The sequence below is a fragment of the Pistacia vera genome, unplaced genomic scaffold, assembly GCF_008641045.1.
Source record: "Pistacia vera cultivar Batoury unplaced genomic scaffold, PisVer_v2 Contig171, whole genome shotgun sequence".
In the NCBI taxonomy this organism is placed as follows: domain Eukaryota; kingdom Viridiplantae; phylum Streptophyta; class Magnoliopsida; order Sapindales; family Anacardiaceae; genus Pistacia; species Pistacia vera.
Window position 1 is genome coordinate 343,443 of NW_022195801.1, and position 19,137 is coordinate 362,579.

The 19,137-nt window shown below is 32.4% G+C and overlaps 1 protein-coding gene and 1 pseudogene across 1 annotated transcript; both read left to right on the plus strand.

Annotated features, from left to right (window-relative positions):
* Positions 1–3,916: 3,916 nt before the first annotated feature.
* On the plus strand, positions 3,917–5,896 carry LOC116125779 (annotated as a pseudogene).
* Positions 5,897–12,488: 6,592 nt separating this feature from the next.
* On the plus strand, positions 12,489–16,603 carry LOC116125754 (E3 ubiquitin-protein ligase dbl4-like). Its single transcript, XM_031411469.1, has 3 exons — positions 12,489–13,366; positions 13,819–14,579; positions 15,923–16,603. Exons 1-3 carry the CDS (start codon positions 12,932–12,934, stop codon positions 16,302–16,304), a joined length of 1,578 nt encoding a protein of 525 aa, XP_031267329.1. The 5' UTR covers positions 12,489–12,931; the 3' UTR covers positions 16,305–16,603.
* Positions 16,604–19,137: the final 2,534 nt, after the last annotated feature.

The window sequence follows — 19,137 nt, forward strand, 5'->3', positions numbered from 1 at the left end:
GTATACCCTGGTAGCCTGGTTCTCCATCCATTCCCTCTAGTCGGATGACTCCTATGGTTACTGATCTGGTGTTTTGCCCTACATGGATGGTCAAGGGAGTTGTTTGATAGTCATTCGATCCGTCAGGATGGGTGGGCTCGATTGTTGTAGTCAGGTTGGGTTGGTCGAGCCGAATGGCGTTTGTGTGGGGATGGTTGACTGGAGGTGAGACTGGATGGTAAGAAGGGATTGGTCTTGCGGGTGCGGGCTTTCTGTCACTAGGGCGCCTTGATCCCGAGACTGAGATGGATCAACTGAATAGGGTTCTGTTGGCATATCTTTTTCTCTATGAGTCAAGACCGAATCGTCGACCACCGATGAACTTAATGGACGCGACCTTTTACCAGAGGCCGAGGGTCTATGTTCTGGGGTTTGGAGAGGCTACATGGATGGAACTGGGGCGCGGAAACAATTGGGAGGTACTGGCTAGGAAAAAGCTCCAGATCGTAAAACTGACTCACCTTCTCTTTTAGAGACTGATTCTTGGCCTTGATGGAGGCGTTTTCGGTCCGGATTGCATTGTTCTCGGCTTCCAGTGCAGTCACCTTGTCTGAATTCTGTTGCATGAGAGCGGTCAGAGCCTCCAGTCTGGCCTCGAGGCCGGAGTTAGCGTTGTCCGAATTGTCAGCCATGGAATGTTCCTCTACGTAGCAAGGTTCGTCAAGCCAAATAATTGCTAGAGGTCCCACAGTGGGTGTCAAACTGTAGACGTAAAAATCTACCTGTACGGAAGGGGGGTCTAATCTCGTGAGGTTGAGGCCACTAGCGATCCGCTGCACCTGCACACGTAGAGAAACAAGCACGTGAAGCGAACAGAAAACACCGGGGTGGTGATTGTTGTAGGCACTCCGATGCTCAACTCAGCAAGGCTAAAAGAGGCTAATTTAGTGAGGGCTAGGGAGTAGAGAGGTTACTGGAAGTCTAGTCGGGGACTGTGACTACGGCAGTGATGTATAGCTCTCAAGTAGGAGCTTCAAGTGAGAAGGTGTAATGTAATCTGTCTTCTGAGAGGTTTGGCCCCTTTTTATATATTGATTGTCTGGTCTCCCCATCCTGGTGGGAGTAGGAGTCCTAGTGTGACTCTGATACGAACCCTAGAGGAGTTACGGCGGTGGTGAGCTATCTTACCAGCGTTCGAATAGGAAGGTGATCTCGAACAGGAAAGTAACTTCGAGTAGGAAAGTGATCTGAACAGGAAAGTGACCTCGAATAGGAGGTTGATTTGGAATAGGAAAGTGATCTGTGGAGGTTGTGGGCTCTGAACTCGCTCATAGGTCCAGGAAGTGAGCTGTGATTGAGAGGCTTGTGCCCAAATGATTTGGGCCGGCTATATCTCGAATCAAATGGGCTTGCACCGGGATTGGGTCTGGCCTCTTCCACACAATCAAGCCCATTTTCTTATTTGGGCCAAGGGCGATTTTTGGCCCTAACAAATCTTAATGTTGAAACTTTACACATCGTACAATGTTGTTAAAGTTAAATCTTAACATTGAACCTTTAAATCGAATAGTTTTGTTAAACTTAAATCTTAATATATATTTATCTACTGGTGTAATATGCCAAAATAATATGAATATTCTTATCCACTGTATCTTTCAAATTAAAAGTTAAAATAATAAGTTAAACAAAATAGCAGGATGAACACTGTATTTTTTATGTTATTTTTTGTTTTTTATTTTCCGTCTTTTTCCTACATTGCCGTCTAAAAGAAAATGACAAATGATCAAATAGAATTCTTCGGAACTCAATAGATTTTGACTCACAATTTCCACGATTAAACCCTTGTACGTTTGGCAAGTTTATGATAAAAAAATAAAAAGATACATCACACAAAATATGTAGAATAATACTCTTCTCAAATGACATCCCAAGTTTACTATTCTAATTGATGTGTGTTCTTTTATGTGATTTTAATGTGTAATAAGGAGTTGAGGTATTAAATGATATGTCACCGCCACATGCAACGACACATCATTTAGGAATTCATTTGGGATACATATTAAATCTCCTAATTGTTGAAAGCTGCATTTTTCTCATATCCAAATTCTCGTTATATAACATCAGAAAATATTAAAGACAAAATTTCATAGTATTCAATAAGAACAAATTTAAATGGGTTTTTTTATGTATATATACCTGTTATGTAAAGGTGATAAATACGTAAAATATATATAGAATAAGGATAATACTTCATTTACAAACTAACTTTCTCATACAAACTGATGGATTTCAAGATAATTAAATCGTTTTAAATTAAAAATAAATTAAATGAATAAATGAGACTACATGGCAAGCATGTAGGGTTGTCATATCAGTTTATGGGAATAATTTATATATGTAGAATTACAAGAATAATTCTCTAGTCAAAACATTTTAATATTAATTTGTTAGAACCATGTATATATACCATTGGATCAATAAAAAAATTAAATTATAGCATAATTGTAACTAAACATTCAATATATCTATCATAACGGTCATGCTCAAGGACGTAACCAGAATTCTGAGTCAATAGGTTCAAAATATCAAAGTTGATAAATTCATAATAAAATATATACTGAAATAATAAGCATAAAAATATAATTTTAAAAATTATACATACCAAATTATCAATTCTATAATTGTTCTTCATGATTTTTTATATTCTGAAAACGTTATATAATCTCCAAATCTCTACAACTTAGGGTTACATCAATTCTTTAAACCATTCAAAATAAATTCAATAACTAACCAAAATTTATCAAACCCAATTTAAAACAACAACTAATTAACACATACCTCAACATGAACAAAATTAAATAAAAACCCACATAAAAATATAGTAATTTAATCTTCCAATTTCAAACTTATTTATTAAACTCAACAAAAACTTATGGCTTATGATCTTTCATCAATTAAGAAAGCTAAAAGAAAAGAATTTTAAGTCAAAAAAATAAAAATAAAATAAGCATCATTTTACCTTATAATCCAAAAAAGTAGTCTTTCTTGAATATCCAACCAAAATGAAAAATATAATTTGAGAGAAAATGAGAGGAAACGAAAAGAAGAGAAAAGTTAAAAAAATGTTAATTAATAATTTATTTTGTGGGGTCAACATGAAATTAACTGGAGATTGAAATTGTAAAATCTATAAAATATTAATATTGTTTTAATGCTTTTTAAAAGTTGAGTGGGTTCAATTGAATCCACAAATCTCTATGTGGCTACGTGCCTTATTATGCTTATATCAATTCATTGACTTACATAATACACACTCATAATTAATTAAAACTCAAGCCAAATGCATGGAGCCACAAGCATTACACACTCGGCAAACAATTATTAATATATGTTTAAATCCCTCTAAAATTGCAAAAAGATATGGTTATCAGCAAAATTGATGATAAATATGAATTAAAAATAAAGGGAAGATGGTGATTGGCTAATAATGTTCATAAATTGTTGGACACGAAGAAACAATTATTAATAATATATGTTTAAATCCCTCTAAAATAGCAAAAAGATATGGTTATCAGCAAAATTCATGATAAATATTAATTAAAAATAAAGGGAAAATGGTGATTGGTTAATGTTCATAAATTGTTGGATAGGAAGAAAGTACGTATTCAAGATTTAGTGGTTGGTAATTAACTTGGTATTAGATGCGCTTGGCCAATTTCTTGTGATAAAGTATAGTATTACTCTATCTCTATCATCTACTTCAGATTAAAAATTACATTAAAACTATACTTGAATCTCACAAAATTCCTATATTAAACCAATCTCACAACATTCGCCATAAAAAAATATTAAGAAAACATTAATCTCACAACACAAAATTCTTATATAAGAAGATCACATCAAAAATGAATCTCCAAAACATGATCAAACGTGAATCAAAAATAAATTCACACTCTCAAAAATGGCCACCACCACCCCTTCATTTCTCAATCTTTTCTCCATCTCCTTCTTCCTCATCCTCTCCATCTTCACTCCCCAAGCTCTTTCTCAATCAAACAATGAATGCACCACCGCCTCCTCCTCCTCCTGCAACGACAAAGCTGCAGCTTTGCCGCTCAAGATCATCGCCATCGTTACAATCTAAATCACCAGCTTGATCGGCGTTTCTGCGCCGCTTTTCACTCGTTCGGTCAAAGCTCTGCACCCTGATCGGAATTTGTTCGTTGTTGTGAAGTCTTTTGCCGCCGGGATCATTCTGGCGACCGGGTTCATGCACGTGCTGCCAGACTCTTTTGACATGTTGTCGTCAAGTTGTTTGGAGGATAATCCATGGCATAAGTTTCCTTTTACGGGATTCGTGGCGATGTTGTCTGCGATTGTGACGCTCATGGTGGACTCTTTGGCGACGAGTATTTATAGAGTGTAATGCTGGTGGTGGTGTCCTTATTCCTGAGGGGGGTGAAAGGGACGAAGAGCTGGCGGCAGCACCTCAGAGCTTCGGACATATGCATGGCAAGATACAATACTAAAAAAGTAACATTATTTTGTTATTGCCATGGTACATTTTTTTAAGTAAACAAATAGAATGAACTATGTATTAACAAGTTAGTCATATGTATAGTATGTATAAATAAGGTTAGAATATAAAAAGAAGGAATAAAATGGTCTAATGTCAAATATCAAATACAGTTTTTTGTTTTTCAAAATAAGAGATTAAAAAAAAAATCCTATGAAAACATGTTTGATAGAAATAAATTAAAATATTTGTTTCTTAATTCTTTATGCTTTTTAATTCGAAAAAAAAAGAAAAAAAGTGAAGTATTATATCAAACACATTTTAAAATATCAAAAATTTAACATACAACTAAAAAATTTGGACTGAATTTTAGTTTCTCAAAATTATTTTTAAATCACAGATCCATCAAACCTAAAAAACTATCACAATTTTGTTTTATCATCGGTAAATAAGGATGTAGTCAATTGATTTGATTAATGGTGAAGATGACATGTGTTACATTGCTTATATATTTAGGTATTAGAATTGGGAATTGTAGTACATTCAATTGTGATAGGGCTTTCTGTTGGAGCCTCAAACAATACTTGCAGCATCAAAGGTTTTATTGCAGCTCTTTGCTTCCTCAAATGTTTGAAGGAATGGGCCTCGGTGGTTGTATTCTCCAGGTATAATTTCTTTTAAAATACAAATCTTGTTTACGGACCTTAGATGATAGTTTCCTATCATCAAAAAATTGTGACAATGAAAAATTAATCAAACTTCTTCGTATTAAAAACTATAAATTTTGTGGTTTACAGCTAACCAATACTCGTCAAGTCCGTCTAACAATAAAAGATATTTAAGTTTTTATGACGTTGAATAATCGAAGCCCAAATTTTGAAACAAATACTTATATCAAAACCTAAGAATTTTTTTCATATACATTTATGTAGGCTTTGACTATCATACAACACAGTACAAATGGAAATTATAAGTTTTACATTATGAGTTTACAAATTTTACATTAATGTCTTGATACAGGGTTGTACTATGACAAAACCCTAGTTATATATTTCTTCTTACAAATTTCCACTTTCTCTACTATGTAACAACCAGGTTGAGTACAAGCTATTCAAGGAGATGGTAATGGTGTTCTTCTTTGCCGTAACGACGCCTTTCGGCATTGCCCTAGGAATCGCATTGTCAAACACATACAAAGAGAATAGTCCAACAGCATTGATCTCAGTAGGGTTGTTGAATGCTTCATCAGCCGGGCTTCTAATCTACATGGCTCTAGTTGATCTTCTTGCTGCTGACTTCATGGGCCAAAAGTTGCAGGGAAGCATCAGGCTTCAGCTTAAATCTTATGTTGCTGTTCTTCTTAGGACTGGTGGCATGTCTCTTAAGGCAAAATGGGCTTGAAATTTTTGGTTTTTTTTTTTTTTTTTTATATATGATAAATACGTGGAATATACATAGAATAGGGATAATATTTCATATATAAACTAACTGGTTGACACAAACTAATGCGTCACAAGATAGTTAGGTGATTTTAAATTAAAAATAAATTAAATGAATAAAGAAGATTATGTGGCAAACATACAATGTTGCTACAACAGTTTATAGGAAATAGTTTGTAAACTTTATATATGTAGTATTACACTGAATAATTCTCTAATCAAAACATTTCGATATTAATTTATTAGAACCATATACATATATATATATATATACACACCATTAGATCAATTATTGATATATGTTTAACTTGGTTATAACATGTAAAATGGAGGTCTCATATTTCAATGGGAAACAAAGAAATAATTTTGGTGAATTTTTAAATCTTATGCTGTTGTTAAACTTAAATCTTAACATTGAACCGTTACTTGAAAGCTTAAGCTTTATTTTTATTTTATTTTTTCTGCATAACGTTAAAGTTTTAGCAATGAATTTTCGGTTTTCTTTTTTCATTTTTCCGATTCTTAATTAACTACTATAATTAATCTCAAAAATCATAATTATAATGCATCTATTTCTTATTTTATAAGTTATCGAAAGTTATTATTTTATATTATTGGTTTACAAAATAGGAGTTATGGAGTATTCTTAGAGTAAATGAAGAATTCAAATAGCAATCCAAAAACTCAATTGTCCTACAAAAACTCTTATTTATTTGTTTTTTTCGAATAGGGATCAAGATCATTTTCTCATCTTATTTTTCTTTATATTTTTATTATAATTCACCATATTTTTTTTTTTTTCTAATTAGCCATAAATCTCATTTCCTTTCTATTTTTGAGTTGGAGAAGAATAATTATGACAAATATATGTATTTTATTTTTATTTGTTTTTTAAAAGGCAAATGGAAAGTAATTGAACTCGTTTTTTGGGCTTCCCAAATAATAAAAGCCCAATTTCCCTTTTATCAATTTCGGCCCAATAGTTGGTAAAAACAATTCCAATTTTTTAATTTGCCAATCATTTAATCTGACATCTACCATAATAGAAGATGCACATGGCCTCTACAACTTACACATTTCTCAATCATTATTTAATTGCTTCATCTAACTCTAATTTAATTATTTTAATTAGTTGTGCCACCTGCCTACTTATGAAAATGACAAAATTTCCCAATTGGTGCATTATTTTAGGTCATGGAAGGTGCATCTCTTTTGACCTTTTGTGACTATATAATTAATAGATAATTAAGTTAATATAAATGTCGATTAGGTTGTGGATACTAAAATTATCTGGGAAAAAAAACTAGCAAAAATAACAAAAACCCCTTAGTTGGAGGTATATAATGTATCTAATGATATATGTGGATATTAAAAAAAAAAAAAAAAAAAATTACCCTTGTGGTAAGATGGAAAACCCTTGAATTATTAGGGTTAGCTATATCAAGGGTCTTATCTTCTAATAGTGGGAGAGGTAATTACCGGGTTTACCTAAAAAAAAAAAATTTGAAAAATAATATTTATCTAATTAGAAATAGAGATTTCTCATTAAAGAAGGTTTAAAAAATGTCTATAAATTATAAAAATGTTCTCAAAGTGAACAAACAAATGTTAAGAAAGATTTATTATGATTTTCAAGATTTTAGAGTTGATTTTGTTTGTTAAAAAATAAAATCAATAACACATCTATCTATAGTTTAACCAAATTCTAGAAAAGATTAATGCAATTTTCTTTTTTCAATAATTTATCTTTTAACCTTTGAAAAGTAAAATAACAAGATAAAATTTCTCTATCCCTTGAATGTGAAGATTTTATTTTGCTTTTTTTTTTTTTTTTCAAAAAAAATTGCATTTATTTTTCTAAATACATTTGGTTGGGGAATGCAATTGTGGGAGCCTTGTCTCCATCTTCAATACTTTGTTTTGTGTTGAATGTTGTAACTAATTAAACTACCAACCATACCCACTCTACCAAAAAAATATTTATTCACAAATTAGGCCATCTATATCAACAAAAACATTTTTATAATTTTTATTTTAAGAAAGCATATATCAATATTAAAAAATGGTTAGTTAATTCAATATAAAAAGTGTTAAATGGTTGAAGGAATATGCAAAGTTAACAACCTATAAAAATATACTTTCATGAAGAAAAAAATTTGGTTTTTGGTTAAATAAATGTTTTTTTTTTTTTTAAGTTTTAAATTACCAAAAATGTTATAATATATAAGACAAAATCGAAAGAAAATTATTAAATAGAACGATGATATTTTTAAAATTTTAACACTTTAAATAAACTCAAATTTTAAGCTTCTCAATGAAGACGTAAAACAACTTATTAAATAACTCATAAACTCTTTTCTCCATTGCTACCAAACAATACAAAATTTTTGAAAAAGAGTTTGTGATATTGAAAAAGTAAATTTTAAGTAATAAAATTATAATACTTTTTTAAATAACATTACTATAAATATTAATTAATTAATGTCAATTATATAAATGACAAATTAATTGTCTTGATAATGTAATTAATAATTAATTAATTGGAACTTTTTAAATGAAGAAATAAAACGTTTAATTTGGTGTCAATGTGAAGAATACCTACCACCGAATTGGTGATTGAGACATCTCAATTATTTGGAATAAAAACAAAGACTGGATGAAAATCATTTCCAACCCATTCCATTAAAAAATAACATCCCCACCCGCCCCCCCGCACCCACCCCACCATCCCCCCGGCGCACCAAAGTTTTAGAAACATCTATATTATCCCCATTTTTTGAAATTTAGACGTTAAAATTTAATCATGAATTTGTAATAATATTAGATTAGGTTTTTGGTCTCCATAATATTTATACTTGTGAGGTGAAAGGACAGGATTGCCCTTTTCATAATTAAGTTTTAATGATTGAATTGGAAAAGAGTAATGAGGGTAATATAGACATTTCTCTAATCAAGGGGTCAAAATGTGATTCCGCCCGAAAACAAATCATAAGTCAAATTATAATAAAGTAATTGCACCACATATTCACATTCATAAGTTATTAAAAAATCTGATCAACTCTCAACGGTAGAAAGTGTCTTATTACCTCTCTAGTCTCAGTGAACACTTTCTCTTAATGTTATTTGTTGTCTAGTAAACTACATGATGTTTGGTTTGAAAAATGAAAACTTGTATTGTCTGTTGTTTCAATGAATGACTTTCTCTTATTGTCGGTTAGTAATCTATTGATATTAGGGCGTTTGACTCAGGAATATTAGATTACTGAGAATGTTAGATTACTAGAAAGATAGATTACCTTGGAAGATTATTGAGAATTTTTAGAAAAATATGTTTGGTTAGTTGGTGGATATGTTATATTAATATATTTGGTTATCGTGGGTATGTTATTTAAATTACTAAATTGTCCCCTTTTCAAATATTAATATAATATTATTTTTATTATTAATTTTTGAATAATTTTTTTAACCCCCAATATTTCAAATTTAGTTAAAACACCCCCGCTTATATAAAACTTTAATTTATTACGAAATCACCCCCACCACCTACCGCCACAGCAGACCACCGTCGGAAGTCTCCAAAAGTCCCCATCAACAGCTGAACGTGACCAAGAGACTTTGATATGGCCGTTTCTGACCATATTGATGGCAGAAAACGGCCAAATCAGGCCATATCTATTCTGGCATTTCCGGCCAAATCTGGCCTGATATGGCCGTTTTCGGCCATCAATATGGCCAGAAACGGCCATATCGAAGCCTCCCGGAGTCTCCCACCGAGTCTCGTTCTTTTTTAGGGACTCCGGTGATTTTCCGGTGACGGCCCATGGTGGTTGGCCCACTGTCGGCGGTGGTGACTAGGTGGCAGTGGAGGTGGTGGTTGGGTGGCAGTGATGGTCTGTAAATTATTTTAAATATAAAGGCATTATTGTCCAAAATTTTAATTAAACAAGTGTAAAATTGAAATAGGATATTATTGTAAATTTGTTTTAAAGTAGGGGTATTATTGTCCAAGATTTTTATTAATAAGAGATAAAATTGTAACAAAAAAAGATAACCCTAGTAATCTCAGAATACCTAAGAAAATGAAGGTAATCAGATTACCTCCGATATTATCTATAATAACTGCTATTGGTATTTGAAGATTACCGATATCTTATATTACTTGACAACCAAACATGGTAATCAAGTAATATAAGATGACATTACCCTAATAATCTTATATAACCCCCAACCAAACGCCCCCTTATTTGTAAAAGGGGTTAATTCTAAGGACAATATTATATTTCCAACCTAAACTCATAATTTTTTTTTTTATAATTCTAACATGATATCTTGCAATTAATTTCTTATGAATTTTTCCATCTAACCAATTGTGAATTGTTACGTCGAGAGTTATGAAAGAAAGTTTGTGAGATTGAGTTATGAATCAATTTTTATTGTAATTCTAATAGATTGATAATAGAAATTAAAGGATTTTATATTAATATAGACTTATTATTTTTAGTTGAATTTGTGATATTTACAAAATATGAGTTTTTTTTTTTTTTTTGTATGGTAATGCTCTCTAATATTAGAGACTTTTAAATATATAAAAAATTGAGAGATATTCTCCAATATCCCATCATCTTTTTATTTTTTAAATGCAAAGGAAAAGAGAATAATTTATATATTATTTTATTTAATTGGTAACAAAAGCCAAAGCCAAAAATTTTGTGATATCAATTTGTAGAAATTAGAATTGTTGGCATCATCCTCACCAAAAAAAAAAAAAAATCCTAATTAATAAAAAATAAAATATTATCTCGAAAAAGATGAAAAGTGAAGATGAAAGATGGTAATCATTATTGTCTCATTTATCAACTCTAATCTAGTACAAATTTGCAGAGTATTTTATATTATTTCAATAAAATTATTAATTAATTAATTAAATTGTAGTGGCTTTGAAAAAGTCAAAGAGAGACAAATACCCATGTGCATAGGTTTCTTAAACCAGGCTTTCTGTTCAGAATCTTGATTACTGTTTTAATGCCCTTTTTTTTTTTTTTTTTTTTCCTTAGGATTAAAGAAGAAGTTTTATATGTATTTTAGTATTTATCATTGAATATATAATGTTTATCTACAAATTAAAAATAGATTTTATTTAAATTAAGAATAATTCTTATTTGATACAAATTAAAAAGATGAAGAATCAATTTTGATGGGTTTCAATTTTCTGCTCAAATAATTCCAATTTAAGAGCAAATAAAAATACCTAATTTTTATTTTTTTGTGAATGACGTGTTCAAGCCTGCTCGCATACATCTCAATTAATCCTCGAAGTTTATTGACCACCCTAAAAATTTAATATTTTAGGGTAAACCACAAATTTGATAAGTGACTTTAAGGTTGTTCGAACCCAAAAAGTTAATAAATTGAACAAACCTTCTTGACCACCATACCGATGCCTTAAGGTTAAATACCTAATATTATTGATACTACCATTTCTAATCAAGAAAACTAATTTGATAATGAAGTAGAGCTTATATTAACCATAAATAATTCAAGAAATTTCCTTAAAAATTGGGTGACAAATCTGATATCTATATTGAATAATGCTACATTATATTTATAAAATTTATGAAAGTAAGATTATGAATCATGTTGTAATACAATCAAAGCCCGTCATAAAAAATTAAGTGTGTTTCTCTTGTTCTAATATAACATTCTCCCGATGATGGGTTATGATATTTATAATGACATATTGATATTAATTTTGTCACGATCGTACTTAAATACCATTAGATTTATCATTATTAAACTATATTGATATTTTATGGTTGAATTCAATAATATTTAAGTATCTTCTAATAAAATTAATGTCACCTTGTTCTATCTTGAATTTCTATTTATTCCAAATAATGTTATTATGTTATGTAAATAAACTATTAACATAGGTTAGTTTTTATTAATTTTGAAATTCGGGCATACTTGATATAGAATTTAAATATAGTTTTTAGTTTATAAGAACAAGGGATACAACAAAATCTTATGAAAATATATTTAGTAGAAATGAATTAAAATGTTTCTAAAACTAATGTTTAGATACAGTTGTAAAAACTAGTGTAAAATCATAAAATATATAAAAATCAATTTTATAGTGTTCTATAATCTTTAATTTGAAAATAGTTTTAAATATCATATGAAATAAAAAACAAAACAAAACAAAATTTAAAAATTTGAATCGTATTTTATTTTTTAAAATTATTTTTAGATTATAAATCAAACCGATTAATACAATAACATCTTGTACTCGTAATGTATGCAAATAAATAAATAACATTTAAGACAACAAATACCTTGTACAGAAATGGAATTTTCTTTAATTATTTAATATTATTACATTATAGTAAAGTGAAGTGCTTCAGAAAAGCCAAGCTTGAACAAGTTAAACGAAGCAAGCAACAAGCCAGAATGAATGCCAGCACATCCAAAGTTCCAAATCCGAACCCCAAAAGTTGCTTCCTTTAATCTTACGCCATATCCCAATCCCATTGACAGCAAATAGTAACTGATCTTCCTCTCTCTCCACATCACCTTCTCCCTCTAATCTTAGTAAATTTTTATTCTTTTTCCCCTGTCAGACGCGCGCCTCCGTCATTAGGGTTTTCTCTCACCTTCACCCCCCTAAATTCCCTCCACTTCCAGGCCTAACTACCACTTCATCCCATGGAACCTTCACTTCTGCTCTCTCTGTTCATACCCTTTTCTTCTTTTTTGTTCTCCCTTGGAGGTTTCTGAAATCTTGGCTTGGTTTGGAGGGTTCAAGGTCATATTTTTACTGATTGTGGCTCCTGAATTTTTTCTCTTTTTGGAGGTTTTTGAATTGATCTGTTGGTGGGTATTTGTTAAATTTTGGTTTTAGATTAGGAGGTGAAAGATCAGATTTTGGGGGTGTTGTTTCTCTTTTGGTCTTTGTTTGCATAGTTGTGTGTTGGTTTTGTTTGAGGAATTGGTGTGAAAAATGGAGGATCAAGAGGCAGTTGGTGTGGAATCTTGTGTGAATACAGTGAGGGAAGTGAGATTAGAGGAAGATGAGGAGGAATTCAGGAGCTGTTGTGAGGATGATGAGGTGTGGAAGGAGAGTGAAGAAGTGGTGGTGGTGGTGGTGAAGGAAGAAGAAGCAAAGGAAGATCTTGATGAATTTTCAGTGAAGATGTTCTTCAAAGGCATGTCAATAGCTCACGCTGGAGAGTCTAGTTCTGGCTTCTCTGGAATTGGTGTTGTGATGGAGAGATCGATTAATCTTCCTGTTATTCAGGTGCAGAAAAAGCTTGATTTCTATGTGGAGGAATCTGTGGCTGATTATTTAGCTTTAATGGATGGTCTGGCTGAGGCTATGCAGAATAAAGTTCGCAGTGTGTATGCTTTTACCGATTCCGAGTTGTTGTATGAGCAGGTTTATGTCTTTATCCTTTAAGTTTTGTGATTCAAAGTTGTGCTGAAGCTTTTTAGAATGTCAAAACTTAGAACTCTGCGATGGAATTTTGTTGCGAGAGCTTTCGTTATTGTTTCTGCATTTGTAGCTTATATAAACTTGGAAGTGTACTAAAATTCGATATTGAGATTCTTGTGAGTTTAATATTGGTTCGAATTAAAATTGGACACAGTTTCACTGGTTTGAATGTTTAGTTCTGATGGAAAAGAATAAAAGCTTGCTTTATGTTATGCGTTTTTGAATTGTCTGTAATAACAAGGAGTAGATCTATTTTGATTTTCTGATGAGCGTTTCAATTTTTTTGGTTAAGGAAAACATGGAATCTAATGAAGAATTTTTGGAAAATGGGTGATGTGGTGTTAAATAATGTATAATGTATTGAATGCTGTCTTTAACATATGAATTTTTGGCAGATTACAAATGAGGAGAGACTTGACATTCCGCTTCTTGTGGCTCTGAGGCAAAGAATCCTAGAACATACAAGCAATCTTGAAACGTTTGTTTTAACACTTGTTCCGAGTGTTGATCTTGAGAGGCCATTGCGACTAGCACAAATAGCTATCGGGGTTGTCTCTTCTCCTGCCAAAGGAGATAAATCAGTTGAAAACTGTTCTATCTGCTGCGAGGACAAGCTGTCTCCGATGATGATTACAATGAAATGCTCCCACAAGTTCTGTTCGCATTGTATGAGGACCTACGTCGATGGGAAAGTGCACTCGTCTCAGGTTCCAATCAGATGTCCACAGTTGAAATGCAAATATTGCATCTCTACTGCAGAGTGCAAATCATTTCTTCCACTTATTTCGTATGAATCACTGGAGAGAGCCCTTGAAGAAGCAAATGTTCTCCACTCGGATAGAATCTACTGCCCGTTTCCAAATTGTTCAGTCCTGCTTGATCCTCAGGAATCTTTGTCAGCTAGGGCAAGTTCATCAAGTCAGTCTGATAACAGCTGTGTTGAGTGCCCGGTTTGTCAAAGATTTATTTGTGTGGATTGTGGGGTTCCTTGGCATTCTTCAATGAACTGTGAGGAGTACCAGAATCTTCCCTTGGAGGAGAGAGATGCGTCAGACATTTCCTTGCATCAGTTAGCACAAAATAAAAGATGGAGGCGTTGCCAGCAATGTCGTAGGATGATTGAACTCAGTCAAGGTTGCTATCACATGACTTGCCGGTAAGATATATCTTTCTCTGCATAAATAATTGTGTTGCTTTTCATAAATTAAGTGGATTGGATGGATTTTAAAGTAAAGAAGCCATATTGTATCCCTCTCACCTTTTAAATTTTAATTTCCATTGTAAATAATTATGTGGAAGCAACGATCTTCCAGTTCAGAGCAGTCAGCATTCATGAGAATTTGGGTGATATAGGTCCTTGAATTTTGTATCAAATTGTTTTAGGACTTTGAGGTTTTAGGAATTATAAATCCAAGAATTTACAGTCCATGAAATTTAAAGTTCCTTGCTCGCTTTGCTCTTGAAATGCAATTAATTCTCTTTCTAATTTTGTAATGAAATTCTGGTCTGTTAGATTCAAATATGTGTGAAATGAGAGTAATGAAAATGGAAGCTGCAACTGTTAAGATGGCCATTGTCATGACAAATTGTTGTGGTGGGGAAACTCTGGGTGGCAATGTTAGTAATGGTAGGCTGGTAGCTCTATGGCTACTTTGATAGTGATGGTGGGGACGGTAACATTCATGATGGAATTAGTTATGGTGAGGAGGTGGTATGTTTGTAGAGCTGCCAGCGTTAAAGCTTGTGGTGGTGGTGGCAGTGATGATGATGGTAATAATTGATAGTTTGAATGGTGGTTGCCACCGTGTGGAAGTCCTGGTGGTGGTTCTAGAAAGTGAAAAAAGGAATACTTTCAGGTAAAAAATCAATTAAGGTGTTGAAATAAAAGGTGCTAGATCTTTTATTGTAAAAGAACGGTATTGATCTTTTCAGAGCAGGTGGCATGCAGGTGGTCCTATTGAGGTGGGTTTCTTTGTCTAGACAAAAATGTCGGGAAGAATTCCTGAGTTGAAGATTTAAGGAGAAATAATTTTTTTTATCACTCGGCATTTCTCTTGTCAATGCTTTTTCCAGTTGCTCATGAACATATGTCTTTTATCCTTTCCCGTTTGAACATGGTTTTATGGCCAGAACTGGAAAGATACGAAAAGACATCTGTGCTTAAGATATAATGTAGTATGTGTCTAGCTATTGTTGAATGGTGAGAAAATGTCCATTTAATGAGTGTAATTGGTTAGAACTGAGGATTGTTGAATTAGTTGTAATTTTGAGTCTAGTTAACACTTGACAAAATGCAATAGAAAGATCCAAGCTCTATTGAAGCATAGTCTAACTATTATTATGTCAAGGCCGTAGCATGGAACCATTTTTTATTTCATCATTTGACATTCTTGTTTCATGCACTTGTTGTCCATGTGTGAATTAGTCTTATTTAACTTTCTTATATTGCCATGGTTTAAAGTTTGTGAAACTAAACCTGCTTCCATGTCTGATTTCCAGGTGCGGACACGAGTTTTGTTATTCTTGTGGTGCCGAATATAGAGAAAGCCAGCAGACTTGCCAATGTGCCTTCTGGGATGAAGACAATTCCGACGACTTAGTCTCCCAATCTGCCCAGGAATCAGATCAATGGGCTTGGGAAACTTTCAATTCTCTCCCCATGATCATGGATGCATACTCCGACCAAGAGAGATCTCAGCTGGCCCTCATCCAAAGATTCCTTGCTGGGGGTTTCAGCCTGAGTGATCACCATCCATACCAATCGCCGCCACGCTGTACAGACTCTTATGTAGATGCTATGAAGGATCTTCATCAACTGCCTTGGCTCGAAAGGTTTGTCTCAGTCATAAGCGACAATTACTATGAAGATTATATGCAGTGATGCCGATATAAAGACTAGTCTCTGATACTTGGAATAAGTTGATATGATAAGCAATATGCAACAATGCGTTCAGGGAAAGTGTTGAGTTTCTCGCTCTATTCACTCCATAATTTTTTTCTTTATAGGGGCATGTAAAAACAAAAACGCTCTTCATTACAATGTGTAATTTTCTTGATCATTATATGCTGGAAAATTTGTGGCCCAGATGATCCTTTCCTTGCATAAGATGATGGTTGCTTCTTCTTGAAAGAAACTGAGAGAAAAGAAAAAAAAAAAAAAAAAAAAAAAATCCCCGGACAGAGAAACACTCTTATGTTTATTGAACTTCAAACAACACATCAAGGAAATCATTTTCATTTTCCTATTCTATTTGTTTCTCTTCTTAATAGAGATGAGCTATGCTGCGTAAAATATACATGTTTGTGTGTAATTATCATATGGCTTTGCATATGCTTAAAAGGGTATAATCGATTGAGATTGATTAGTATTAAACGTGCTTACAATTATGAAAGAGTATTATATTATTTTATCAATTTTTTTCAAAATCCTTTTGATATTATTAAAATCTCTCCTGTAAAATTATCAAGCTTGTTTCGCAAATTATTTGAAAAATGTTATTATGAAAAAGTATTTTAGGTTGAGTTGAGTGGAATTAAATCGAATTAGATCAAATTACAAAAATATCTTTGGTAAAATATTTGAAAAGTATATTCGGAGTTTGATAAAATATTGAATAGTTGTTTGGTACATTTTTTTAAAAAAAAATTAGATTTGTTTTTTCAACACCTCTATATTTGTTAATTTAACTAAACACTTTTACAATAAAAGTTTAAAAATTAACGAATGCATCCCAACCATCCAAAAGGACAGTCAGCCACCGTCACCAGACGATAACTGGTAGTCATCAAAACCACGCATGATTGGCTAGATCTAGTCGATTGTTCGCCAATATGACCATTTTTGCCAGATCTACAGTCAGTTAGATTTGACCGTTTATAATTGGATCTCGCTAGAATCTGGCTGTCAATAGTTATATCTTTGGTCGTAGTTCTGTTCAGAAAGGACAAGATCGGCTACATTCAATCGATTGTGCGTTGTTTTGGCCACGATAGCCTGCGACGGTTGCTAGCAAACAGTAGTTGTCTTGGGTGGATTAATTTTCAAATTAGAATGAGTGAAAGATAACTGTTTTTAGTTGAATAAAGTTGAAAAAATATTTTGAACCGAATAGAGTAAGATAATAGAAAACAAGTTTCACCTATTTTTCATTTTGAGATAAAAAATCTTATTTGAGTTGGATTAATTTTTTGAATGAATTTGACAAAATAAACAAATAAACACATATTCTGTTTTTTATTCTAAATAGGACAATAGAATAATGATTCAAATTAATATAGGGAACAAGGGCATAAAATATTCAAAATTTCGTAATAGGGATTTTAATACTTTTCAACAATTTTGTGATGCTTTTTGATAATTGTTTGATCATATAATAATATGAATATTGATGATTTGGAGGGAATAGTGGGGAAGAGAAGCTCCATTGTCAACGTTTCGGCCTGGATCTTAGGCTTTATCTGTATTGACAGTCAAGTCAATGAGTTCCCACCATCATTTAAAATTTTTCTTTCCAAAAATCACACGCGATTGAGTAGCTGGCCTCCCCACCTACCGGCCGGAGTATTCATGTGAAAGGAAACTACTCTGATAATGATGTCGGTGAGAGACACCGATCGATCACTTCCGTCGACGACAGACTATCGGTTTCCAAAATCGTTCTATTAAAAAGAAAATTCCTGATTGATAACATTATCTGTTCAATATAATAGGACTCATATTTTGAGCGACAGTCGAGGTTTATTGGGCGACAAAAAGAGTAATACTATACGTATACCATTTTTATATAACATTTCTCATACAATATTATATAACAAGATATGATTGGCTAATTTAAAATTAAAATTAAACTTTCACCCAATCACATTTTGTCACATAATATTGTATGAAAAAAGCTGTATGAGAATGATATATGTGTAATATTATTCTGACAAAAAACATATAGCCTAAAACGTTCTTCCAACTAACAATGGGTTTGTCAAGTGGTAAAGGCCTGGAGCCAAAAAATTTGCTCCCTCTATGATCTCAAGTCCGAATAACAAAAATAAATGCTAATATTATTGGCCACAGACTATAGAATTTATCCTCTTTCGAAACCTTTGTTTGAGATCGAAGAACTAATTGAGGTGTTTGTAAGCTACCATCAACACCCTTGATAACAAAAATAAAAAATCAAAACTAAGCAAGTGTTGCACTCGTGTTGACGTACCATACTCCGGTTGTCGTTGGCTTATTATATTACATCAGATGTTAAAAAACTCCTACAAATCAGAGTGAAAGAACATATATAATGCAAAGCAGTCTAGCTGTAAAGGGGAAAACACATAAGAGTGCAGTCAACTTTAAGAAATGGTAATCTTTTCCTGTTCCTTTTTACTTTTCCCTGAAACAATAGGTGAGGATTCTGAAATTGTTTTCTGAAAACACTTTCAATTAAAATTGGAAAAGGGAATCCCCATCAGGCCTAGAATTAGGACCACAAAGGGGCCAAAAAAAGATTCCTGGATTGTTTTGGAGGCAATAAAATGAAAGAAACTTGAGTGTGGATGATCCTTGAATTGCGGAAACAGCTGTTTGAGAAGAGCTTTAGTTTTTGACAAAATGCAAAAGATAGGATCAAAAAGAGGATAAAGCAAAATATGGAATATGAAAAATAAGCTACATGTGAAGCTCAACTTATCTTGACCAAACAAACAACTTCACCAGAGCTCCACCG